The 26,206-nt window shown below is 45.2% G+C and overlaps 1 protein-coding gene across 4 annotated transcripts in view; it reads left to right on the forward strand.

The window, feature by feature from the left end:
- The window catches only part of CTDSPL (CTD small phosphatase like), a 121,080-nt gene extending 96,949 nt beyond the window's left edge, over nt 1-24,131 (forward strand). For 2 of the 4 annotated variants that reach the window (XM_033212032.1, XM_033212030.1), the window contains exons 4-9: nt 4,185-4,286; nt 7,445-7,501; nt 11,060-11,152; nt 15,355-15,540; nt 20,397-20,518; nt 21,486-24,131. In XM_033212032.1, coding sequence (XP_033067923.1) covers nt 4,185-4,286; nt 7,445-7,501; nt 11,060-11,152; nt 15,355-15,540; nt 20,397-20,518; nt 21,486-21,552 — 627 coding nt within the window. In that variant the 3' untranslated portion in view covers nt 21,553-24,131. The other 2 variants (XM_033212033.1, XM_033212031.1) reach the window with 2 other exon arrangements.
- Nucleotides 24,132-26,206: the final 2,075 nt, after the last annotated feature.

Raw genomic sequence — 26,206 nt, forward strand, 5'->3', positions numbered from 1 at the left:
CTTGAACCCGGGAGGGGAGGTTGCGGTGAGCTGAGATCATGCCATTGCACTCCAGCCTGGGCAACAAAAGCAAAACTCTGTCTCAAAAAAAAAAAAAAATACAATTAGCTGGGTGTGGTGGTACATGCCTTTAATCCCAGGTAACTCGGGAAGCTGAGGCAGGAGAATCGCTTGAACCTGGGAAGCGGAGGTTGCCGTGAGCCAAGATCGCACCATTGCACTCCAGCCTGGGCAACAAGAGCAAAACTCAGTCTCAAAAAAAAAAAAATTAACCAGGCATGGTAGTGCATGCCTATAGTCCCAGCTACTTGGGAGGATCACCTGAGCCCAGTAGGCGGAGGTTGCAGTGAGCTGAGATGGCGCCACTGCACTCCAGCCTGGGCTACAGAGCCAGACCCTATCTCATTTCTTTATCAGTGAATTTGAACAGCTTTTCATAAGATCATTGGCTATCTTTCTTCTTCTCTATTCATTTCCTCTAGTTTTTTATGCTGTGTTGCTTGTCGTTTTAAATTTTAAGGAAATTAGTACTTTTCCCCAAATATATGATATATCTTTTGGCCTTGTTTGTTTATAATTATTTTGGCCACAAGGAAGTTTTAGTTTTATATAAGTAAATATTAATGTCATCCTTTATGCTCATTGATTGTATATTTTCTTCTAGTATTTTAATCATTTTTAATAGTTTCACCATTACACCTTTATATCTTTGATCCATTTGGAATGTTTGTTGGTATAAGGCATGAAGTAGGAAATTGTCTTTTTTTCCAAGTGGCTACTCAGTTGTCCCAGCACCATTTAGTGAGTAATCATGTTTTGCATGCCTATTGGAAATGATATTTTTATCCTTACCATTAGTATCATTCATCTCCCAACCATGGGCCAGGATTTAGGGCCTTCTTAGTGGGAAGCTTCATGGGCTGTTTGGTGAACATCGGGTATTGAAAGATAAGGAAAAGGTGCAGAGGGAACGAAAGTTTGAAACTGCTGATGTATGGGTGGTCATGACTTGAGGTGAGCACTCGAATGCCTTGACCCCAGTGAGGAACGCCACTGAGGCTGTGTCCTGAGTCCTACCGATCTCACACTTTTGCTTAAATTACACACCACACTGATGCTCACAAACATGAGGCTTGCAGTGTAACCAAGCCATAAACGTGGTGAAAGAGGAGAGGATTTGTTTTCTAACAGCTGTGTTTCTATGCTATTTGCTTAAGGCTTTTAATACAGCAATAGTACACTTCTTTCCACGAAAACATTATAAAGAATATACAAGCAGGACAGCTATTCTGATTAAAAGCAGTCTAGAGATCCTCTTGCTCCCCTCCTGCTTTAGGCCCCGACATCCACCCGGAGCTCTGAGGGCTTGGGGAGCACAGCGTGCAGACCTTGAGTCTGAGAAATCTTAAGTAAGGAAACAATAATCCAATGTACTAGGAAGAGGTACTACATCTGTAAGATTTATGAGAGTTTGTGGGGTGGGTACTCCAAGAGGAAATAAGCTTAGTGTTAACTATTCATGACTGCCAGTTCTCTGCCAAGGACAGGAAATTTCAGATTTACTCCCAGGAAAGGAACAGGAATGAATACCATTCCGAAACCATGGATGGCAAGCCATGGTCCTCCTCCACCCACGCCCCAGCAATGTTCTTTGTGTACATTTGAGCAAGTCATTTTGTATAAGAAAGACTTTTCTTGATATGACTGGTATTTCTCTTGTTCTTCAGCTTTATGAAAACCTCAGAGAAAACTTGGTTCAGGACATTTCTTAGTTAATGATTCAAGCATCACCTGAAGAGATCAACTGAAGTAACAAAGCACTGTATTGCCATTTTATAGCATCCTTACATTTCCAAGGACGCAGCTGTCCCAAAGAATTCTTAACCATGGGCTGAAGAATTTGCATTAATCTAAAGCCAAGCTCTCAGGGAAGCTGTGTGCATTTAGGAAACATCAGAGGATTAATGGAACTTCCTAGCCTGCTGCCTCCCAACTTGGCCTTGTTCCCTACAGCACAAATTAAAATCAATAGCTTGCTTAATATGAGTCTCACCCTTCTCACCCTTCTCCATATTTTCTTTCTTAGATCTTATCATGAGGGGTTTTACTTACTGTTAACTTTTCTGTCTTAGGTAACACCATGAGGGGTTTTACTTACTGTTAAAGAATGCTTGTAAAGTGTGGGCTAACTGTGCTAAGAAAGTAATCTTTATTCTTGAGTTTGGAAAATGAACTACTTTTGGCAGATCTTTGATGTTTTCAGAGATGCTAGGGTTAGAATTTCTAGATCCTTATTTTCCAGGCTAACAATTAAATTAATAAGTTATAACATTTTAGTAGTTTATAAACGCGTAGGAAAAGGACTGGATAGACACTAATGTCAAAAGAGAGACAGAGAAAAGAGAATGATTGTGTTTTATCTCTCTGGTGTCTATAATCTTTATAATGAGAATGTGTTTTATATTAAATAATTGTGTAATAAAAATTCAAACAAATTTTATTCTGGTCACAAGCATGCTTTCTGCTCTGTCCCAAACAACAGAAATGACTCACATTCTCTCTATCATGTTCACTTAGCTCATCACACTCTGCCTTTTTAAAACACCTTTTGATACAAAACTTTTTGCAAATTTAATTTTTTTTAAATAACCTGCTGACTCACTGGTTTGTAATAGAGGACAAAGTCCTTTCTAGATCCTCGAATTCCGTGCCTGTCTCCAAGGCACATCCCCACATCCCTTCACAGTGCTGCAGGACTGGGGAGGATTGCTTCCAGCTGAGAGAGGTGGGAGGCCATAAAGGCTCTTTCTTTTGGATGACGTTGGGAAGGAAGAAACGTGGAGTTAGAAATGTTTATGTCTCCACACGTAGCCCCTTCCTGGGCAACCCTGGACAGTCTCTCTCTGCCAAGGTGACCATTGTACTTGCAAATTTACCTAACCTGTTGACTGCCTGTGTTACATTTACTATGAACCAGCTAAATTTCAAAATTAACTTTGATCATTAACTGACTTTCAGTTTGAACCAAAAAAAATAAAAAGAGGAAATGGCCACGTAAAAGGAAATACTGCTTGATTTCATTTTTTTCTTGTTTTATTTGATGAACTAAATTGTCCATTCTTCGGGAGCTCAGAATAGATATTTCCTTGTATTTTCTTTTGTATCAAATATTAAAGAGAGTTTGACCTTCTGTGCAGGTCAGAAAATTAATTAGTTAACACTGGATATTGAATATACCACAAAGTAGACTAAAATACTTCAGATCATTTCTAGAATGAGGCAAGGCCTAAAGAAATAAATCCTCTTAAGTCGAGTGAGATTGGCCAAAGATGCCTAGCATTTTATGGTTGACTGAAGATACCTAGCATTTTATTAACTCTTTATGACTTCTTTATCATGAGATTTGAGTCACCTGCTACTAAGACACATAAATAGATTGTTTGGTCAACAAATAACATGTGGATTAAAATATAACTTTCAGAGGCGGAGAATCCAAGGGGTAAAAATACCACATTTGCTCAGTATTATACCACAGTGTGGTGGCACAAGGTGGCACTGTACCTGGATTAGTTTTATTTCTGTTTCCTAGTGTTGGGGATAACTCTGGACTGCATTTTGCTGGTGGGCCTATAGTTTCTCTTCAAGTTTTTAAAAATCTCAGTCACTAAAGAAAAAAAAAAAATTCTGTGGTTCCAGCATAGCTCTAAAATCTACTTATGTGCCACAGTGAATTTCAGGCAAAATATGACCCCATGAAACAGACCTCCGTTGTTACAGTACCTATTATAATTAAATGCTCATTCTTGTGTAATCCATTTTAATAATAACTGTAGCCACCAATATATGTGCGAGGCAAAATGCTGGGTGTTTTATTGCCATTATAACTGATAACAACAACCTTTCATGGTAGGTGTTATTATCTCAATTTACAACCAAGAAAGTGACAGAGCTGATAATTGAAACCAGGTTTGTCTGGTTCCAAAGCCTAGGACTTCATAGTAGTCATTCATATCGTGGCACAGTATTTGATAAAGCTTCAGTTGCAAACTACTTATTCCTATTGTTCTTAATAAAAGTCCATTATATGCTTGACCAGGCATTTAAATGTTTGAAAGTAGTATAATACAATACTGATTGGTTTGTCTTTTACATAAAGGTAATATTGGTTTATTTTTCCCCTTTAGCCACCTGCTAAGTACCTTCTTCCAGAGGTGACGGTGCTTGACTATGGAAAGAAATGCGTGGTCATTGATTTGGATGAAACATTGGTGCACAGTTCGTTTAAGGTAAATCAACATAAAAATCTGTGATCTTTGTGATTTGATAACAATTGTATTGGAAAAGGGAAAACAGAAAGGATGAAAGCTTATGGTGGTTAGTGTGTAACTTCACTCTTCATGTAGAAATCCCAGGAGCTGCTTATTAACCCAGGTGAACATTAAAGTAGTTGAATATTAACATAGTTAGTTTGGAAAGAAACCACTAAGCTACCAACATCACTGGGACTTCATTCTTACTTAGGAGGTTTGCATTTTCCAACACTCTAACCCCTGCAGAAATACTTTTCAGGTGGCACAAGGCACTCAGTGCCCCCAGGACACTGTTTATATTTGTCAAGATGACCAGAGTGCTATGTATTTTATTGGGACGAGGAAGGGAGGCTCTGTTGGAAACTGTCAAATGACCTGGTATCCTGGAGATTTTCCCGGATCGATTTTTGAAAGATGCCCAACTCTGAAGAAGACTTTCCAGACTTCAGGGCATCTGAACAGATTCAGCCATTTAGTTTGAGCATCTTCATGACAAGAGGTGGCTGGGGTTTTTTGCAAGCTTCACAGCTAAATGAGTACCCACCATCAGGACTTCCCTCCTGAAGGGTGTGGAGGTCAGACACTCTTCCTTCCTGTCACCTTTCCTGATCTCCATCTTCCTGCTGGAAAAACAGCAGAAGTGGCCTCCATGCAGGAAGAGCTGTGGTGACACTGTTAAGAAATTAGTTAGTTAACCTTTTTTTTTTTTTTTTTTTTTTTTGACGTGAAATAAATTGTTTAAAAGAAGCAAATGATGAAAAGTTTGGAAATAAGAGATTGGTAGTTTGGGGAGAAGAAGCAGGTGTTTAGGATTCTGGTCTTGTTTTCCTTGGGTTATTTCTGGTAATGGGACTGCTCTATCATTATACTGCATTCCTATTTCCCCCACCAGCCTAGGACTCCCCTTCACTGAGAGACATGAAGGTCACCATCCATGATGGGGCATGTGTCTCACATGAACCACAGTCATTCCTTACAAGTTGTAGGAAGCAGAAGAGCTGTCAAATATGCCTGAACACCTTTCTACCAGAAACATCCTTCTTTGTTCTTCTTACTAAACAGAGACCTTTCTGGTAGGGCAAAGCCAGAAAATTGTCTTTGAGTCCTTTGGAGAGTGGAGAAGAGACCATACTGACCTCTAGCAGTGAGAAATGGCCTTATTCTGGCCACTGGGGCATGCAGGGACCACCTTATTCCCTAGCACTTGAGGGCCAGGCCCTTCCAGAGTTGGTCCAGGGGATATGGTGACCTTGTGTCCCAGCTTAACCCTAGATAGCACTGGAAGCCGTTTCTCCCCCATGGGCAAGTTGCTCAAGACTTTTCCAAGTCTCTGTAAAGGAAAGCCCTTCAGAGAAGGGGTCGGTTGCCATCACAGCATAGAGAACTCCCTCCTAAGCAGCTATGGGAATGTGGGCAACACTGGCCAGATCACCTGATGTTACTGAGGGTTCCTTGCTCCAAAGGCAGGGCCTTGGTAGCCCCCAGTGTCTCTAGCACCTGCTCAGAGGTCATTGATGCCACAAGCTAATGTGAATGGCATTTCCTCATTTCTTCCCTCCCCTGGCCTGCCTACATTTGCAACCAGAATATTCTTGATGGTTTTTAGAGTTCTGGGCATTTCAAACTCTTTTGAGAATCTGAAAGCTATGAACCCTCTTCCCTTCAAAAATGTACGTTTGTACAATGCATAGGTTCATAGATTCCAAGTGAAGAACCCTAGCTGTAGCAGAGACTCCTTTACACCAGCAGGAGAGAGGAGAGTAAGGATGGTGCTTGCTGTAAGCTGGGGAATCGTTTTTCTCTTTTAATATACTCCGTGGAATGTGATTCCATAATCTAATGCCTTGGGAGAGTTTCTTCCTTCAGTCTTTCCTTTTGTTTTTTAGCATGATTCTGATTTTAGTTGTGAAATTATATGATACCAAACTCATCCTTGGCCTTCCAACTCTGGGAGTAAATAAACAGTGATCATAAGCTAAGTGCTTAGTAACGGTGCTATGACATAGCATTGTCCATGGTTTTTTGTTTTTCTTGTTTTTATTTTTTAGTTTATATATCAATGAAGAGGGTTTGTGTGTACTGTGATGGGCTTAAAAGCAGACCTCAGTTCAGAGTCTGACCAGAGACGCTGTACTCCCACTCCTGCCCAGTGGCTACCACACACACCTTCTCCTTCCTTCTGTCTCTCTTCTCTTGTCCAGGGGTTTGCAGGCTGATGATTCAGTTGGGCCTGTTCATTTAAGTAGTTTTGTACCTAATTTGTGGAATTTCATTGAGAACTGTGTGTAAGTTCATCATTGAGAACATAGTGACTGCCGAAGAATCATATTTGAATTTTAAATGTCATTAATATTGTCAAAGAGTTATTTAAAATATCCAGAAGTTTGTGGGTGTGCTGGATGTGGTATTCCTTGGAGCAGAGCAGGCATAGGGTGGGCTGGCTTTGTACCTCCACCCAAGGCAGGAGCTGGTGCCAGGCTACCTGGGAGGGCCTGAAATCACTGATTCTCAGGACTGACTGGGGCCATGGGCATGCATCAGACCCATCACAATAGCTAAGAAAGAGAGGAGAAACTGAGGTCCAGGGAGAAGAAGAGCCTGCCCAAGGGCATGGCCTGTGGCCTCTGACTTTACCCCCACGTGGCCTTGGCACTGTTTTGAGTCCATGTGGCCATCTTCTCCTGCTGAGCAGCCCATCACAGGGCAGCCCCCAGTCGTGGGTCCAAGTACAAATAGTTTTCCCTCAAGCAGCACTGTCCTCTGAGCCCATCACATGCTCAGCTCCTCCCCCTGGTGGCTAGCAGTGATTCCCCATCACCCCAGCAGGACTCTGGGCAAGAACTGGAGTTTTCAGGAGCCCCATCCTCTAGCCAGGCAGTGCCACACTTTTTGGTTGAGGCCAGGCAGGTGATATTGGACCAAGATGCTGAAAATGTAATGACATTCACAATGGAAAAGAATGTGCTTTCCTGCTTGTGCTTATTTTAAGGAACCAAGGCATGCTTCAGCATCCTCCTCCTGAACTGTTTTTTCCAATAACCAAAACATTGGTCCAGGCAAGCTTTTTTCTTGCTAAAATCTCCAGGCTTTTTTGTTCCTCCAGACATATTAATTATAGTCTCTTTTTTCTCTAGCCTATTAGTAATGCTGATTTTATTGTTCCGGTTGAAATCGATGGAACTATACATCAGGTAAGAAATTGAAGCTAAATTTTGAGTTACAATTAAAATTTTTTAGTAATTACATTTCCTATGAACTTTATTTTTAAATTCTCATTTCAGTAATAATTCCTTATTACTGAATCAAAAGGAGGCATACTGTAATAAATACAATATTTTTCTTTTTTTCACTGCAATGAATTTATTTATTTTATACTGAGATTATAAGGAAAACTATAGTCGTAAATATTAGATGTGGTTACAAGTTCAAATAGTTCTTTGATTTGAAGCAGACTTTCAGAAGTTTCCATATCCCCCACTGGCCTAGCTTGATGGTCTAATTAACTTCCTTGTGTAATTGCTTTCGGCTACTCTCCTAGCAGGCAACAGGAAAATGCCACAAGTCACCCACTTATGGTGGATTCTCGGGAAAAAGTGTCCATTTTCAATGCCAGCTGCTCCAGACTGATCTTATCATTCCTGCATCGTTTTCTCCAGAGAATCTTTAGCAAATACCCAACCCAAAAGAAAAAGGGGGAAGGGTGTAAGTTTTCGGATCCGCAGGCTGCTATGAATAAAGATGTTGTAGTCAGTTGGCATGCATCTTCGTTGCTTCTGTTTTTTTTTCCTTATCTGCATAAAGCTCTTCCGGAAATAGCTTCATTTATGAACAAATTGAAAACGTTGTAGGAAAACTAGCCTTAGAGGTTGAAGCCGGGGAGCTTTTGTCAGGTTTTCCACAGGGATGATCTAACCATATTCCTTGTCAAGTCCAAGGTCTTAATGGGAGCATATCTGGCCTGATATCCCAGGAAAGACTTTCCTGGTACTTGAGCCACAATGGGATATCTTTCCTTAGCAATGTCAGTAGTCTTTGGTTCTTGAGTGCAAGGTGTCAGAACTGGTGAAAGCTTGGGAATCAGCTGCCTCATTGTCTAGATGGTGAAACTGAGGCTTTGCCAGGGAAGGGGTTGGTTCAAGGTCATGCAATGGGAAGAATTAAAATGAAAATTCCTGTCTCCTGCCTCCTGGCCCAGGGCACTTTTCCTGATACTCAAGTCCCTTCCCTCCCGTGTCCTTGCTTTCTTGCTTATTCTCCAGGATGTCCTGCCAGGAAACAGTCCCCGGGAGAGGCAACTTTTTCCCTAGTGTTTCCACACTTCATGCTTTTAAAAGCCATCACAGAGCCAAAACGGCAGGCACTTGGGCATTTAACATTTGCAAAAGCATCAACTGAATTAATTCAGCATCTGAGAAGCAGTTAAGGCTTCTGCATTTATCATCTTGGCTTGTGTTACATAGTGCTCATGATGAGACAAAGGAGAGGCTGCCCAATGGCATGTCAAGAATTAGGAGAGAAATTAATCCTCTGTACCACGTGACTGTAAGCATGACCAGCCTGCCCACTGCTGACCCATTCTTGCAGGAGCCACTGTAGCTCCCCTACCCTCCGTCTTGGGGCTGTGCTGTGATATCACAAGGTCCCAGGGCTGGGGTCAGAAATTCTCTCCCGAGGGAATGAAGCCACAGGAGCCAAGAGCAGGAGGACCAAGGCCCTGGCGAAGGCCGTGGCCTCGTTCAAGTAATCCAGGATAGGCTGTGCAGGTCCCAATGGGCCTATTCTTGGTTACTTGCACGGGGACGCGGGCCTGGACGCCGGCATCCGGGCTCAGGACCCACGTCTCTGCCAGAGGCACCAACACCAGAGTTCCCAAATCAGTCTCCTGCCCTTTGCATGTAGCAAAGCTTGCTTTCCAAGCAGGACTCCCAGGGAGACAGAGGACTACAGGCCACCGTTTGCTGACCCGTTTGCTGGCAACGAGGAGTCTTGTGGGCAGAGTGGGAGTCTGGAGCTGTTGCAGCCACAGGCCCTGCCCTCAGCCCTTCTCCAGCCACCCAGCTCCTCAGAGCTGTGCTGGTACCCATGCCATGACATCCTGTTCCTCCAGCCCCTCACTCCACCCTCACCCACAAACCCATGTTGACCTCCTTCTTTCAGTCATCCATGAATTTCTCCCTGAGTCCTGGCCCTCCTGAGCTCCTGCTTCTGGCACCTTGAAAATGCCTTGGTTCTGTGTAGAATTCCTCGGCCAGCAGCATGCCCAGCATGTGGTGCAGAGCCCCCATCTATCTCCCCTCTGCTGCTCCTCCTGCCATCCTCACCTGCTCCATCTGCCATTCAAGGCCCTAACGTGCCCACCATGACCTGCCTCTCACTTCATCTTCAGCCACTTCCTCTCCCAGCCCCTGCTGCTCCTGCTTCTCTCACTGCCTCTGATGGCTGGGCACACAGCCTGGCTACTCTGTAACATCTCAAGTATTCTCAGGCCTCGGGTCTCGCGCTCTACTGTTTCCTCTGCCTGGAAGCCCACTTCTTCTCATCCTTATTGGCCTGGTGAACTCCTATTTATCCTTCAAGGTCCAGGCCAAATGTTATCTTCTATAATCCCCTCTCCTTGTGAGGGGAGTTAATTGTCCTTAATTTATCCCTCTACTACAACTTTCATTATGTCATGTTTATTTTTATATGTTTTTGCCTATGTCTGTTCTAGAGTGTGAGCTCTTCAAGGGCAAGGCCTGTGTTTTACTCATCTTTGCAACTACATCAGACTGAGCTCAGAGCTGGGGCTCAGTAAATATGCTGAATTGAATTTTAAAGAGTTTGATTTATTTTAGTGAAGTGGCTAATTTCACATGGAATTTATTCGAGTTTGAATTAGTTTTTCCCTCCTCCCACTTCTTATGTCTTCTCTCACTAGCTTTGCCTTCTCTCCCATCTCCCTTGTTTCCCCAGATTCATTCAGGCTCCCTAATCAGGAGCCAATGTATAGTCTGAAGCTTGGCCTCCTCACTTCTACCCCCGGCCTAGCCTGGTCAAAAGGGTACACAGAGCCCAGCCATTCTAGAAAAGGCTACTCTTTGCACCCCTCTGCTCAGAGACCCCTCCTGATGGGTTATGTCTGGGGTCCAGAAATAGAATGGTTTCATATCCCCTGAAATGTACCGAGCCCAACCTTTATGGTGTCATAGACATCTTCCCAAGCTGACAAGGAAGCCCCTTCTTGCAGCTTTGCTGGGCCTATGCTTCAACCCCAGACCTTCCTAGTAAGGGGGATGTCCATCCAGAACAGAAGGTGGCAACCAGAGCAATCCCAGACCTGCTGGGCAGTAGGCTGGGCCTGGACCTCTAAAAGGACAACACCCAGACCATGGCCTGTGCCCACATAGGTCCTGACCTTCAGCAGGTGCCAAGAAACACACGTGAAATGAATCAATCATTACACACAAACATGGTACAACCCTTCTACTTGCTGGCCCTGAATATCCCCAAGACCCTCACACCACGGTCAGCTTCTCTTTTTCCCTTAGGAGAGGCGTCTGCAGTGAACTCAGACCTGGAGCCCTGTCCGAGGAGTGCCATGTCTGACTCCATAGCCCCTCATACAGTCTGGGCCTCTGCCTGCTGCACATAGACCTGGAGGAGGGAGGCAGGAACCTTAGTAGCAGTTCTTCCTACAGTGGGCATTTGGGCCCCGGGCCATCCCCAACAACTGCCACACCTGACCAGCCTGCTGTCTCCTGCCATTGCAGGTGTATGTGCTGAAGCGGCCACATGTGGATGAGTTCCTCCAGAGGATGGGGCAGCTTTTTGAATGTGTGCTCTTTACTGCCAGCTTGGCCAAGGTGAGTCCTGCTTCCCAGCTCCACACTTGCAGCCTGGTACTCCCAGCCCCTCCACCCCTACCCCCAATCTGTCAAGCAGCCCTTTGTTTTGGTGGGGGAAGCTATTTCTATGGTGACAGGTTCCCACCCCAGATGGGATGGATGCAGGCCATGTGCATGGTGCCAGCCTGAAAGCCTTCTGGGTTACCATGGTGACAGGGAGCACTTAGAACAAATGCTCCATGATGTTGCTGTGTGCAGCCACCTGAAGCTGGGTATCCACAGTCCAGAGAATCACAAACAGGTCCAGTGTAACAGACAAAGGATGGTGACCCCTCAACCATTGACTGTTCACCAAATGCTAGAGGCCCCTGTGTCCTTGGGTTTTGCTTCCACAGATTTGAGGGAGAAGCAAGTGAGAGATAAATGTTGGGCACTCACCCACATGCATGGACTGAATGAGAGTTCCGACTGCCCTAATGAGCTGTATGATCTGAGGCAAGTTACTTCACTTCTCATGTCGATTTCTTCTATAAATTGGGGATAATTCCATTCACCCTGTGGCTAGATCACATGAAATAACAGATGTAAACGACTTAGCACAGTATCTGACTCACGTACAGCAAGTATTCATTGAGCACTTGCTGTGTTCCACATACTGTGGTGGGCATTGTCACGTGGTAAACACTGCTGATGTTCATTATTTTGTGTTACAGTTATTTATTGATGATGATAGGCCGGGCATGATTGCTCACGCCTGTAATCCCAACACTCTGGGAGGCCAAGGAGGGTGTATCACTTGAAGTCAGGAGTTCAAGACCAGCCTGACCAACATGGTGAAACCCCATCTCTACTCAAAATACAAAAATTGGCTGGGCATGGTGGCGGGCATCTGTAATCCCAGATACTCGGGAGGCTGAGGCACGAGAATTGCTTGAACCCAGAAGGCAGAGGTTGCAATGAGCTGAGTTCGCACCACTGCACTCCACCCTGAGCAACAGTGACTCCATCTCAAAAATATGTATATGTATATTTGTTGATGGTAATAAAATCATTCAGACATGTCTTGATCCTAAAGCTTGATATGAATCTGACCTAAAATCTACACTGCCTCTGACCAAAAAGAATGGTTTCTTTGTCCTCTCCACTGTTTAAGGAAACTAGCAGATTCCCAAGCCTCCCAGTATGGTTTAGTCTTCCCCTTCACAGGTGTGGCAGGGTGCCCGTGCTGTGTGGGCAGACAAGATAGGCCTTGCTCCTCCCAGAAGATCCTTGCCTTGACCATTTCCCAAACTCTGACTTTGATGGGGCTGACACCATCCATTTGTTGGTAGCACCACAGTTGTCTCCATGGGCATCTCAGGGACCCTGAGTGGTCCCAAAGATGAGTTTTCTGGGGCTCAGGTTAGCCATTTGCCTGTCTCCAGGACATCACACAGTAGCTTCCTCTGCCATGTCCTGCTTCTGGATGGTGCCCTAGTGCCCACACTCCCTTCTCTTCCTCTGCGTGTTCCACTGCTTTGCTGGCCTGGCCATTGCTGGTTGGGTCCCTCTTTGTGATGATGGAGGGGAGCGAGAGCCCCACTTGCACAAATGCTGCCAGACTCATCACCAGGCCTTAGAGCATAAGCCAGTGGAGTGGGATTCAAAATCCTGGCCCTTATTTTTGCTTGTCAAAAAGAGAACAAGGCCTCAGGGAAAATAGAATCTTCCCCAGTGGGTAATCTTTCAGATGAGTGGTACCAAGACTAATTGTTATCTGTGGCGTCAGTGGCTCTTCCAACAGTGCTCTGAGATGCTGAAGAGCCTGAAGTAATAACCAAAGAAATAAACAAGAAGACTGCACCGGTAGCAGTGAAGTGAGAGCTGGTTTTTGTTTGGGAAAATTGAAAACACTCTTCCTTGGCATTGTCCCCAGCATTTGCTTAAACATCCTTGTTCCGTTTCTCTTCCTGGATGGCTCCCACCTGCCCCTCCATCTGTCTCTTCAACCCTTCTCTTGCTGCTACTCCAGCCTAGCTGAGCCGAATCAGCTTCCAAGTGCAGCCTTCCACCCTCTTTCCTCCCTGATGCACATGTCCTGCTGATGGGTAGTCATGTCCCTGTCCTTGGCTCTGGGCTTGGCTCCCGGCCAGCAGTAGTGGTGCAGTGGACCTCCTTGCCTGCTGCCCAGGAGCCTGCAGGAACCTCAAGCTGACTGTCATAGCCTTTCAAGTATCTGCTTCTTTGTCATTTCTTCCTTCATTCACCCAGCAAATACTTACTTAGTACCTATTATGTATCAGGCACAGTACTAAATCCTGGGGATATAGCAAAGAAAAAAAGAGACAAAGTCCCTGCCCTTGTGAAGCTTACATTCTTCACATTCATCCTCTAGGCCTCAGACTCAGACACTTTCTTGAAAGATAGGTGCCACCACAAGTGTTCATGATTATGAGGAAATGGATCATCTTTTTCCATTTAGAGCAAGCTTGTCCAACCTGTGACCCACAGGCTGTGTATAGCCCAGAACAGCTTTAGATGTGGCCCAACACAAATTCGTAAACTTTCTTAAAACATGAGATTTTTTGAAAGCTCGTCACCTATTGTTAGTGGTGGTGTTTTATGTGTGACCCAAGGCAGTTCTTCCAATGTGGCCCAGGGAAGCTGAAAGATGGGATACCCCTGATCTGGACTCAGTTGCCCACAACCCACCCACGTGGCCCCTGGCTAGCCTCACCAGCAGGTAGCTGTAGTGCCCTGAGCGTTCACCTCCAGTGCCCTAAGCTCTCACCTCCCTTGGCCAGTAGGAAACACAGCTGCTCCTGGACTCTGCCTTCTACAGGATGTCCTTGGAGAGGAGAGGATGTTCCCATGGAATCACAGCTGCTGCCTGCAGCTCTGCAGCCCACGTCCCACAGCTGTGCCGGCACTTGCTCTGCACTCCACTGCTGGCCTTCCCAGCGCCACCAGCCACAGGTGCTCTCTGCCTCCCTGGCAGAGTCACTGGGTCCCGCTGATGCCTGGTTGTACCCCTTACTTGGTCTTTGTGCAGGGGCCTGGCCTCGTGTCAGGCTTGGAAACTGCTCCTCTTTCTTCCAGGCCCAGCCACTCAGTATGGTCCACTCTTTTAGGTATCTTCAGTTATGAGGATTTTCTCTCAGAAACCCCTTTATTTCTTTATCCAAGCCTGCTTTGGGGGAAATTCCCTAGGTCATGAGAGAGGGTCAGGCAGGACGATCCCCAACTGTAAGCCGGGCTCAAATTCCCACCCAGCTCCTGGGCTTCAAGGAAGTGGATGGGCACCCATGGGAGTGGATGGCTGGGCACCATCCTGTCACTCAGCAGCTGGTCTGGCCCAAGTGCCCACGGGACCTCTAGGGGGCAGTGTCATGCCATTCAAGACACATTGGAGCCAGCTCATTCATTCAGTGGTGAAATTCGTGTTTACTGAGCCCCTGTTGTGGTAGGTACTCTTGGAGGTACTAGGGATGTGGTGGTGGGATGTTTCAGGCCTGGGCCCTGACGAGTAGAGAGGAAATCAAGCAATCCCATGTGGTGCTCCACTCTGTGAGGGAAACGACCCACAAAGGAAGATAGAGGTGGCTCTAGATGGATGGGAGAGGAAGTCAAGACTGAAAAACCAGGAGACAAATGTTCTGCAAAGAGCTGGGAGAGAACGCATGCAGGGAGAACACTGGTACAAAGGTCCTGACCATGCTTAAAGCCAGTGTGGCTCCAGGAGCTCCAGATGGAGATCATTCAGCTGTGACCATGTGGGACGCGGCAGTGAGGAACGTGGGCTTTACTCCAAGTGCAGTGTGTAGACAGTGGAGTTTTCAGCAGAGGAGTGACACGATCGCACATATGTTTTCCAGTGGCCACTCTGACAGCTTCTAGGTGAATGGGCTAGAAAGACAGGTTTTTCACGAGGCTCACACAGCCATCCCAGGCCAGAGATTCGAGGCCCGGGCTAAGGGTGGTGGCAATATAAATAGAGAGATGCAAATGGAGTCAGGCCATTTTTGGAGATGAAACTGACAATTTCTGATGGGTTGGATGTGAGAGAAATGGAAGAATCCAGTGCCATCTTATGTACACAGAGAGGAAAATAACCAGGATCCTAAAACACATCTAATTATTAAATCCCTTTTTAAAAAACATAATCTGGATCTTGTTGCTGTAGGTCAGGGTTTGGGGACTCTTTTAGGCATGAAGCCTTCATTGTGACACCTCTTTTCCAGTATGCAGACCCTGTGGCTGACCTCCTAGACCGCTGGGGTGTGTTCCGGGCCCGGCTCTTCAGAGAATCCTGTGTTTTTCATCGTGGGAACTATGTGAAGGACCTGAGTCGCCTTGGGCGGGAGCTGAGCAAAGTGATCATTGTCGACAATTCCCCTGCCTCATACATCTTCCATCCTGAGAATGCAGTAAGTGGCCCCAAAGAAAGAAAATGTCATGCTCCATCTGAGCCCTCTGTCTTGCCAGGCAAGCACCACTTTTAAGCACCTACAAAAGAAGGTCTCTGGGTCTTTTCCTAATGAAATCCCAGCTCTGCCATTTAGCAGTTGCACGTCATTGAGCAAGTTATGTAACCTCATTGAGCCTCGGTTGCCTCATCTGTCAAATGGGAATTATAGGAATGCTGATCTCATAGGATTATTGGAGGTTGCAGTGTGGCAATATACAAAAAGCACTTAGAACAGTGCTAGAGACTGATAAATGCTATAAGCCTGTATCGTCTTGTCAATATTTTTAGTATTGTTATTGACAAGCGTTCTGTTGGCATTAACCTCCTGGAGCCAGCTACTGCCTAGGACTTCATGACCCCTGTAGACTAAGGAGGCCTGATTGATCTCTTTAACAGAAGTATTTCTTAAGAATGAATAGGCCGGGTGTGGTGGCTCACGCCCGTAATCCCAGTCCTTTGGGAGGCCGAGGCAGACGGATCACGAGGTCAGGCGATCAAGACCATCCTGGCCAACATGGTAAAACCCCGTCTCTACTAAAAGACAAAAAATTAGCCAGGCACGGTGGCATGCACCTGTAGTCCCAGCTACTCGGGAGGCTGAGGCAGGGCAATCACTTGAACCCAGGAGGCAGAGGTTGCAGTGAGCTGAGATCCCACCACTGCACTCCAGCCTGGTGACAGAGGGAGACTTCGTCTCAAAAAAAAATGAATAAAACACTTCAATAAGGTCTTCAAATGAGACTACCAAGCTTTGCTACCTCATCATGATGTCTAAAAAGCACCCATTGGGAACATTTCCTGCATAAAGCTCCCTGGACCATGGCAGCTCTCGGTGCCTACTCACTGGGTGCAGTACAACTCTCAGGGCAAGAGGGACTGCCTTCCTGCCTGCTGCCCGACACTTCCAGGGGAAGAGAGGCCAACCAGGGCCTCTGGTGACTGCTGACCCCTCAGTCACTGCCACATCAGGCCCCTAGAGCAGGCGTGTTTCCCTGGAGAGGATGCTTCCTCTCAAGCACAGGCTTCTCAGATTCTACAAAAGCCTGCAAAAGTCCTTTCCTTGAATCCAGAACTCTGCAGTCCTGCTTGTAACCAAAAACAATTCAAACGCGATTCATTTGGCTAGTGTGGAATCATTATTTGAATAAATACTCCAAATGTATTTATATGTAAATATGTTCATTTTACTGAGTAAATGAAATTCAACATAATATATTTGGTAATGTGTCTCTAACGGATAAGGATTCCTTTTTAATATAATCACAAGTCATGGTCAGATCTGACAAAGTAATAGTTTCTTACATTGTCTAATATCCAGACTGTGTTCACATTGTCCCTGTCATCTCGAAGTGTCGTGCATTTGGAGTATTTCAATGGAGATCCAAAAAGACCCAGGCATTGCTTTGGTTACCATGTCTCTTCATTCTTTTGTAAACTTAACATCTCCCTTTCTTCTCCTTTTCTCTTTTATGCCATTTATTTGTTGAAGAAGCCCTGGTGTTTTGTCTTGTAGAAATCTCCTGCATTCTGGATTTGTCCAGCTGCTGCCTTGTGATGATGTTTAATATGTTTTTATAGCCACCTTATATCCTCTAAACAAGTAATTAGAGCTCTACTGCTTGATTAGATTTTTTTTTTTTTGCAAGAATATATCATACAGGCCAGATGCAATGGCTCACACCTATAATCCCAGCACTTTGGGAGGCCAAGGCAGGTGATCACTTGAGCCCAGGAATTTGAGACCAGCCTGAGCAACATGGCAAGACCCTATCTCTTAAAAAAAGAAAAATTAGCCAGATGGGGTGGCACACACCTGTGGTTCCACTGTGGTTCCAGCTACTTGGGAGGCTGAGGTGGGAAGATCTCTTGAGCCCAGGAGGTCGAGGCTGCAGTGAGCCGTGTTCATGCCACTGCACTTCAGCCTGAGTGACAGAGCAAGACCCTATCTCAAAAAAAAGAAGAAAAAAGAATACATCATAGGTATTATATGCTTATGAAGATATATCAGGAGGCATAAATGTCAGGTTACCCCACTTTTAAAGATTTAAAATTGATCATTGGGTTCAGGTGGTGTTAGCCTGATCCATCTATTATAAAATTCCCCATGAACCTCTCACCTCATAATTTTAGCAGTTGTTGGTGATCATTGCCTACACCCACTATTTCATGAGGAATTGCAAAATGGCAATTTCTATTTTCAGACTAATGAGTTGGTGTCCTAGCGGCCTCCAAAAGTAGCCAATAATTTTTTTTAGTATCATTATGAACTCACGGATTTGTTGTAGTTTCAGCCCATTTGTTATTCTTTTGCATTCTCAAATTTTCACCTTTGGCTATGGAGATCCCTTAAAATAACAAGTCTTTGATATAGGTTGAATATTCTTTATCTAAAATGCTTGGCACCAGAAGTGTTTTGGATTTTGGATTTTTTAGGATTTTGGAATATTTGCATATACATAATTGGATATCTTGGGCATGGAACCAAGTCTAAACATGAAATTAATTTCTATTTTATGTACAGCTTGTACACATAGCCTAAAGGTAATTTTATACAATTTTTTTTATAATTTGGGGACACTAAATAAACCATGTATCATGTGCCTGCATTTTCACTACCACCTGGCACATGAGGTCAGGTATAGAATTTTCCACTTGTGGTGCCATGTCAGTGCTCAAAAAATTTTGGATTTTGGGGCATTTTGGAACTCAGATTTTTTCAGATTAGGGATGCTCAACCTGTAGCTTCCTTGCTTTCTTAAACAACAAGATGTTCCAGGCTCATCATGAACATTTCTTGCCTCAGCCCTGGAACCACCCATTTTTGTATGGTGCCTGGTTCCTATTAGTGGAAGTGGTATTTAGAGACCACAGTTTAGGTGAATTTTCATTGCTAATGGGATATACTTTACTTCTAGCCCATACTACAGGGCAGAGCTAAAAATGACATATTTTTAGAAAGAAAACTAAATCATAAGTTCATACTGGTTTTTCCAATTCAATGTTAAGATAAGTTTTTATGTAACTTCTTCGCTTCGCTTCTTTGTTTTGTATTTGTATCTCTTTATCTTATGCTGCAACTCTTGATTTCTAAAGATATTAACATAATTATATATTTGATTTATTCTGTAGTATATGTTGAATAATTTCAGTAGCAGTACTAAATTATGACTAATAATAAGACAACTGTATGCAGCTTAGGAATTTTTAGAGAGATGTACAGTTATAACACCATGTTTTAAAATCACTTGAATACCAGGCTTGGTGGCTTACCTGGCTGCCTGTAATCCCAGCACTTTGGGAGGCTGAGGAGGGAGGATTGCTTGAGCTCACAGGAGTTTGAAATCACCCTGGGCAACAAAGCAAGATCCCATCGCTACTAAAAAAAAAAAAGAAAGAAAGAAAGAAAGGCTGGGGGTGGTGGCTCACGCCTGTAATCCCAGCACTTTGGGAGGCCGAGGGGGTGGATCACCTGAGGTCAGGAGTTCAAGACCAGCCTGACCAACATGGCGAAACCCTGTCTCTACTAAAATACCAAAACTAGCTGGGCATGGCAGCAGGCGCATGTAATCCCAGCTACTCAGGAGGCTGAGGCAGGAGAACCCAGGAGGTGGAGGTTGCAGTGAGCTGAGATCATGCAATTGCACTCCAGCCTGGGCAACAAGAACAAAATTCCGTCTCAAAAAAAAAAAAATTAGCCAAGCATGGTGTCACATGCCTATAGTCCCAGCTACTTGGGAGGCTGAGTGGAAGGATCACTTGAGCCCAGGAGGTCAAGGCTGCAGAGCTATGATTGTACCGCTGCACTCCAGCATGGGTGACAGAGTGTGACCCTGTCTCACACATGCACACAAATCACTTGAAGTAATTGTGTGGTTGTGTCACCAATTTTATATACACTTAGATTGACTTTTATTGCTTTTTTTCTGAATGGTTTAATTGTATTTTAATTTATAACACATTTACATGGTTCCGACATCAAACCTATAAATAAAGATAGAGAAGTCTGTTCTTTTCTGCCCTCTCCTCCACTCTCTCCCCATCCCCTAGGCGTAGTCATTTGTTTATTAACCCTTTATTTTTCAAAATTATGTAATAAATGTCTGTGTTTCTAAGCTATCTTTAGATTTGAAAAAGGGCTAAAATGTTACTTTTAAACATGTTTGGTTTATTCAAATTTGTTTATAAATCTCTTCTTTGTACCCCTGGCTACCACCCCTCGCCACTCCTGTGCCTACAACTAAGGGAAAATCCTGTCTTTGCCCATAGCTTCAGAATGTTCTACAGTTTTAGACTTCTGCTTTTAACTAATCACTGTTAAGCAAGGGAGGAAATTTACCACTTCTCTTTGTGATGTAATATTGCACAATGACCCTAAGTGGAAGCCTTCCTGTGTCCTGGATGTGAGCTCCCCGCTGTCAGTGGTTAGCACGTAACCTCTGACTCCAAGTGCTCTGAGGTGCAAGGAGCCGACTTGTGCAGTAGAAAGAGCTTTTGGAAGTTGGCAAGTAGCAAGGCTAGTTCTCATACATTTTATGCTATGCTCTGGCCACCTTTTCTGTGGCAGGAAAACAAAACAGGCAAATGCATACAAACTGGGTACATTTAACTTTGCCTCCCTGAGCCATCTCCCAAGCCATTTAGCTTTGGATTGGCCTCGATTTGAACAAGGGAACAAACAAAATGATGATGATAACGATGATGACACCAGTTGTCCTTACCAAAAAAAATGCTCAGAGTCCGGGTACCCACTTAGGTTAGGAGCAGCCCCCAGCGCTAGATGCAGTCCTGCTGCCTCCTCCATGCACTGTCTTCCAGGTGCCTGTGCAGTCCTGGTTTGATGACATGACGGACACGGAGCTGCTGGACCTCATCCCCTTCTTTGAGGGCCTGAGCCGGGAGGACGACGTGTACAGCATGCTGCACAGACTCTGCAATAGGTAGCCCCGGCCTCTGCCTGCCTCCCGCCTGTGCACTCTGGAACCTCTGGCCTCAGGGGACCTGCCTGTCCTCAGCTCCCTGGAAGCTGAAAGTGAGGATACTCCGTGCTCCAGGCCACAGGGTGAATGTGGCCATGCCTACCTGTTTTGTTTTTTTAAGAACAGAAACAACTATTTTAAAAGAACTCTTTTAACAAATTTCATAAAGGGACATGCATTTTACTGGATTTGCTTTTCTTAAAACATACCAAAAAGAAAAAAATAGAAAAAAAAAAAAAAAAAAAAAGCTTGATCTCTATCAGACTTCCTTTCAACTGTCCTCCCTTCCAAGCAGACCACCTGTCCCCTTCTATCCCAGCTCGGACCAGCTGACCCAACTCAGAATCTCTTTCCTACAGGATGAAGTGCCTTTTGAATGTTATTTTAAGCTGAGAGTTAATTTTTCTACACAACATATTTCCAGACATCGTTTAGTCTTTTATTGTCTTAGATACTATAAGAAGATGAACATGACAATTTTCTAGAACCTGGTAGCGTGTGTGTGTGTGGCGGGGGGTGCTGAGGGAGGGGAGTGAGTCACAGGAGCCTGTCCCCCAACAGGTGTGACTTTGCTCTGACAACCTGTGGCATGCTGCAGGGTCAGGCTCCTGATAGGAGGATTTCATGACTATGTCATTGTCTCCACTCATTTTTGACCCAGTTTGGAATGTATCTGCAACTGTGTAGCTCAACACTTTAGGAAACAATAGATTCTTTTATATTATCATTTCTGATGGTGACAAGTTTGTCTTGAGGTCACATTTTCCCCTTGAAAAGTGACATCCTGTCCCTTCTGCTCTCACACTACTGCCATACATTTGTGTTTTTTGTTGTTATTGTTTGGGGTAGAGCAGTTATAAGAAACCCTAAAACCTTTGGATATAAAAGAAATCTGTTTATTGATTTTTAAATCTTTCCTTTCCAAAAGCTGGATACACATGGAGCTGTTTGGGAATTTTCCTTGCTGCTACCGCGCTGCCACCAAATGGAATTGACCAGCGGCTGTTACACTGTTCTTTGCCACTGTGCCTATGCTCAGAATATGCTCACTGCTAAGCTACAAACTCGGACAGGGTCAAAAACAGAGGTGTCCCACCCCATTGCAGCCTCCACCACCTGTAACCCTTTCCTGGCATTGGCCACTGAAGGGTACAAAGGCAAAAGGGCCAAAGCACCACTCAGGTGTGGCATGGATTTTAAACTGCAGTCAGTAACAGATCCTGTTTGATTAATAAGCTGACTGTTCTCTCTCGAGAACCTGTGGCCTCAGCCAGCCACCAAGCTGATGTGGCCCAAGTCCATCTCTTGGTCTTCTCCTTTGAAGCACAGCCTATTTCTGAGCCAAGGGTTGGGGAAGCCTGTCTAGATGTGGGACTCAATGCCCCAAACCGGGGAGAGGAAAGCCTCCCTCCCCGCAGGGAGAGCCCAGGCTCTCTGCAACCTTTCCCAGTTTGGTGTTTAAGCAGTGCCATGTTCCTTGTTTGACAACAAGACAGTCTGTAAAGTATTGCTCTTAAAAACAATTAAAAAGGACCCTTTCATGTTGGCACCATTGCCTTAGTCCTCTGTGGGTTGGTCTTCAGCCAGTGTTCTGGCGGGAGTGACTGGCATTAACAAGACTGGAAATCGGGGGTCAAAGTAAAATATCTTTGCTTTGTTTTCATTCACAAAGTAATGAAGCCAGCTGCCAATTACGTCCTCCCAACAGCACTTTGGTCTGTGGACTACTGTGTGAATATTCAGAAGGGAAGTAAGTATTCGGGGATAAACAGGTCTCCCAGCATTCTGAGTGTTCCAAACCCAGTAATCCACTTGCCAATTCAAATAGAACAGCCCCTTGCTAGGTATTACCACAGATAATGACAGTTACGTGGTAGAACTGCCCATGCCACAAACCTTTATTATTTGGAAAAATAGTCATTAAATGAACCCACTGCCTTAAATGTCTTGAATGTTGCAGTCAAGTGTCTGTCATGTGTTGATATCCACACAGAATTAGGCCCTAATGAGAGCCTTAGACCCTCAACCATGCCCCCTTCGTTGGCATCACAGGGCCTTATTTGGAAGAGGGGGCAAAGAGGATGGAAATCGTAAAATATTTCAGGGGAATCGAACCTAGGAATAGTGCTCCACTTCTGATGATGGAGTGAAGACACTTGGCAGGCTTGAGCCAGACACTTCACCTAGTAGTTCCTGAAACTGTGAGCACCGTTGCACTAAGCCAGTGCAGAGCTGTTAGGGACGGGGCCCAGCTCCTGCTACCACAGACACAGAATGTCTTGGGAGGGCCAGCAGGCCCTCTGAGGGTTCTGGAATCTGTGCACCTTATTTGATCACACTCCAAAATTCCGTTTTTATTTTAACCCTTGAACCTGCTTTATGTATATAATCAAAATATCTATATCTATATCTATATATATTTTTAGTCATCTACATGTAAATGAAGCAATAGAATTCTAACATAAGGCCAAGAAATGAGATGAATGTTTGGGGTTTATGTTTTTTAAGGTAAATACGGGTATTGTTTTTAATTATTACCATTTATTAAATTGTGGGCTTTGAAACCTAATGAAACCTGTTAGCCACTTCTCTGTGCCATATACTTCCCATGTTACCAAAATACCCCCAACTCTTTAGTCAAAAGAGAACCCTGACCTCCTGAGTTTCCATGGTCCTTTCTGTACCAGGTTTAAAACTAGTCTTCTGGAGAAGTATTTTTGACATTAAGCTCTGGGACAGGACACCTTGGGTTTGTGGACTCCAGCCCACTATGATGTTATGACTTCTCTGGCCAGGCCTCTGGTGGAAGTGCACGGGCACTCCCAATGCTGTTAATGCTCTGTCTTCCATTTGTTCTGGAATCCTGTGTGTTGGTCTGTGGTTCCATGCATTAGCTGTTTGTAAGTAATGCATTTGCATACTGAAAAAGGAATGCCACCTGCCACAGTTGATGGTGAGGAAGGTCCTTTGACGTGGTGCAATTTTGATGAGATGTCTCTGGGGACACAAGGATGCCCTAATGATGCTGACTTGTCGTGGTTGCAGCATTTGAATTTTTGGTGTTTAAAAAAAAAAAATTCGTTAAGTCTATAACCTGGCAACATTTTACAACCCTGTATTTTTAAAGATGGCTTTCTAATAAAAAATCCAGAACCACACAGCCCTATGGTCAAACACTCCTACGTTTGTGCCTCTGCTCTTAAAGGTGCTGTGCTGGACAGTTGGCATGCCAGGGTTTGAGAAGAGTGGATGGCTTGACGTACCTGCAGTTAACTGTTCATAATTGACTGGCTGCCTCTGTTCCTACTGTACTGTAAATTTGATCATGTCTGTTCCTGTTCCATTCTCCCAGGAGCTTCTCTGCAGACTGACACACCCTCCCCCACCCCAGGTAGTGGAGATGCTGGTGTCTGGGTAGTCATGGATATCTGTTGGACATTTGAATGTTATAAACAACCCAGCATTACTTGGGAAATGCTACATGTGGAATGTGCATGTTTCCAGGGGCGAGTATTGTCAATCAAAAGGTTTGCAATGATTTCTTTCCTGCCAAAAATAAACATGTGAAACTGCGCTCTCTTGTGGATGGACTGCTTTTCTACCAGCCTCGCCTCTCCTCCCTCCCTTCCCCACCTCCTGTGCAGCCTCATGCCATCACCTTGGGTCTCCTGGTATCCCCACTTCTGGGGAACCGGGTTGGACGGGAGTCGGGCTGCAGCACTCCAGGAGCCACAGACTGATCTTCTAGCTCCTCCATCCCACCCAAATTGCCTGTCACTCCAAGGGTGACTGCTGTTCAGCCTCCTGGCTTCCTCTCTCCAGAAGCGGTATGGCTCACTGTCCTCCCACAAGGATTCCAGCCCTCCCAGCAGACTTGAAAATTCAGCCTGAGAGAACTGGGACCTCCCATTCCATAAGAGCCACAGACATTATATGTCACCCCCTCAGCTTCTCAGAGGAGGAGGACTGAGCCCAGTAAAGGATCCAGACACACATACATACATACACACACACTCACACACACACACACACACACACACTGAATCAGGCACAGGCCACAGAAACATGTCAGCAAACATTTTATTAAGCAACTGCAGTATGCCGGGCACCATTCTACACACAGGTGGACATGAGCAAGGCCCCACCCACAGTGACTCACAGTCCAGCTGGGACACAGAGACTAACCAAAGATCCCACTTAGCAAGACCAGCTTCTTGGAGCACCATGATGAGGAAAGTGGTGATGTCTGAGGAGGGAGACTGCTGTGGCTAAGGAGGGCAGGAAGGGCCCTCTGCAGGGCTGCCATTTTGGCTGGGGCCTAAATGCAGTAAAGGAGCAGCTACGGGAAGATACAGAGTGAGACTTCCAGGCAGAGAAGACTGCAGTGCAAAGGTCTGCAGACAATGACCTGGGCGTCTTCAAGGGACACGAGGAATCATATTGCCAGAACGCAGTGAGCCATTCCAAGAGTGATGGGAGAGGCAGCTGGGAATGGCCATTGAGAATTTCATCCCAGTTTTAGTGGAAGCCACTGGAAGGTTTGGAGAGGGGGATGGTGTGAGTGGATTTATGGTTAAATTGGTTAAAGAGGATGCCTAAACCCATCCCCATCCCCATGGGCACAGTGACTGAGATGATTGCCAGATGAAGCACGGCAAGGAGTCGGAAGAGGAGTCAGGATGTCCCAGGCAGTTTCTTGCAATGAGACATTCTGTCGCCAGTGTCCTGACCCCAGTCCCTCTGTACATGCAGGTGAGAGAGGCAGTGAGTCCTCCTCTGCTAGGGACTCCTGGCAGGGTCTTGGACATGGCTTCGCCACTCTCAGGACTCTTTCTGTTCATAATGATATCTGATTCAGATAGTACCAGTGTCAATTTCATAAGGTAGGTCTTATCCCCATTTTGTGGATGAGAAAACAGGCCAGTGAGACAAAGCTCTGCAGTCTGCTCTATCACAAGATACAGGATTCTACCAGGCACATATATTCATCCCAAATAACTCAGGACACAGTATGTGTATCAGCCCAGGAGACCTAATATTTGCCCAGAGACAAAACCCCAAATACCCCACAGCTAAGCCTGTCCCGTGCCTCTAGATTCCTTGTCGTCACAGTGGAGCAGCTAGCCAGCCGGAGAGAAGTCACCACAGCTTCCTCCCCTGGTTCCAGACTCCTAGGCTGTGTCCTTCATTCTGCTCCCCAGCCCTCTCTGTCCCTCTCACTTTCTCTGGCATCAACCCTGTACCCCACTGCTTCACACCTTTGCAAATAGGCAAACAGATAAAAGGCTGAGAATTGTGGCAGTGCCTGAGGCTGAGGTATCCTCATGAGTGTCCACCGATCCCTGAAATAGGTGGGAAGGACACACGGGGCGTCAACAGGGCACTTATTTGGGGACTTAGACATGCTGAGATATGCCTTCTGTGTGTTCTAGTTTGAGCACATGTCATCTGTGTGTGTTACACGACCAAGGAATGGGCAGGAAGCTCAGGAGGGTGGGAAGGAGTGGCTGGGAAAAGTCAGTCTGGGAACAGTGGCACATCAGCTGATGAACATTTTGTTGAGCTTATGGATGAGTGCATTGAGGGCTTGTGGCTGAGTTGTGGAGTAACCGGAATGCTTGCACGATAAATCTGTGCCAGGGTTGGCCA

This window comes from Trachypithecus francoisi, unplaced genomic scaffold, assembly GCF_009764315.1.
Source record: "Trachypithecus francoisi isolate TF-2019V2 unplaced genomic scaffold, Tfra_2.0 Lachesis_group0, whole genome shotgun sequence".
Lineage (NCBI taxonomy): Eukaryota > Metazoa > Chordata > Mammalia > Primates > Cercopithecidae > Trachypithecus > Trachypithecus francoisi.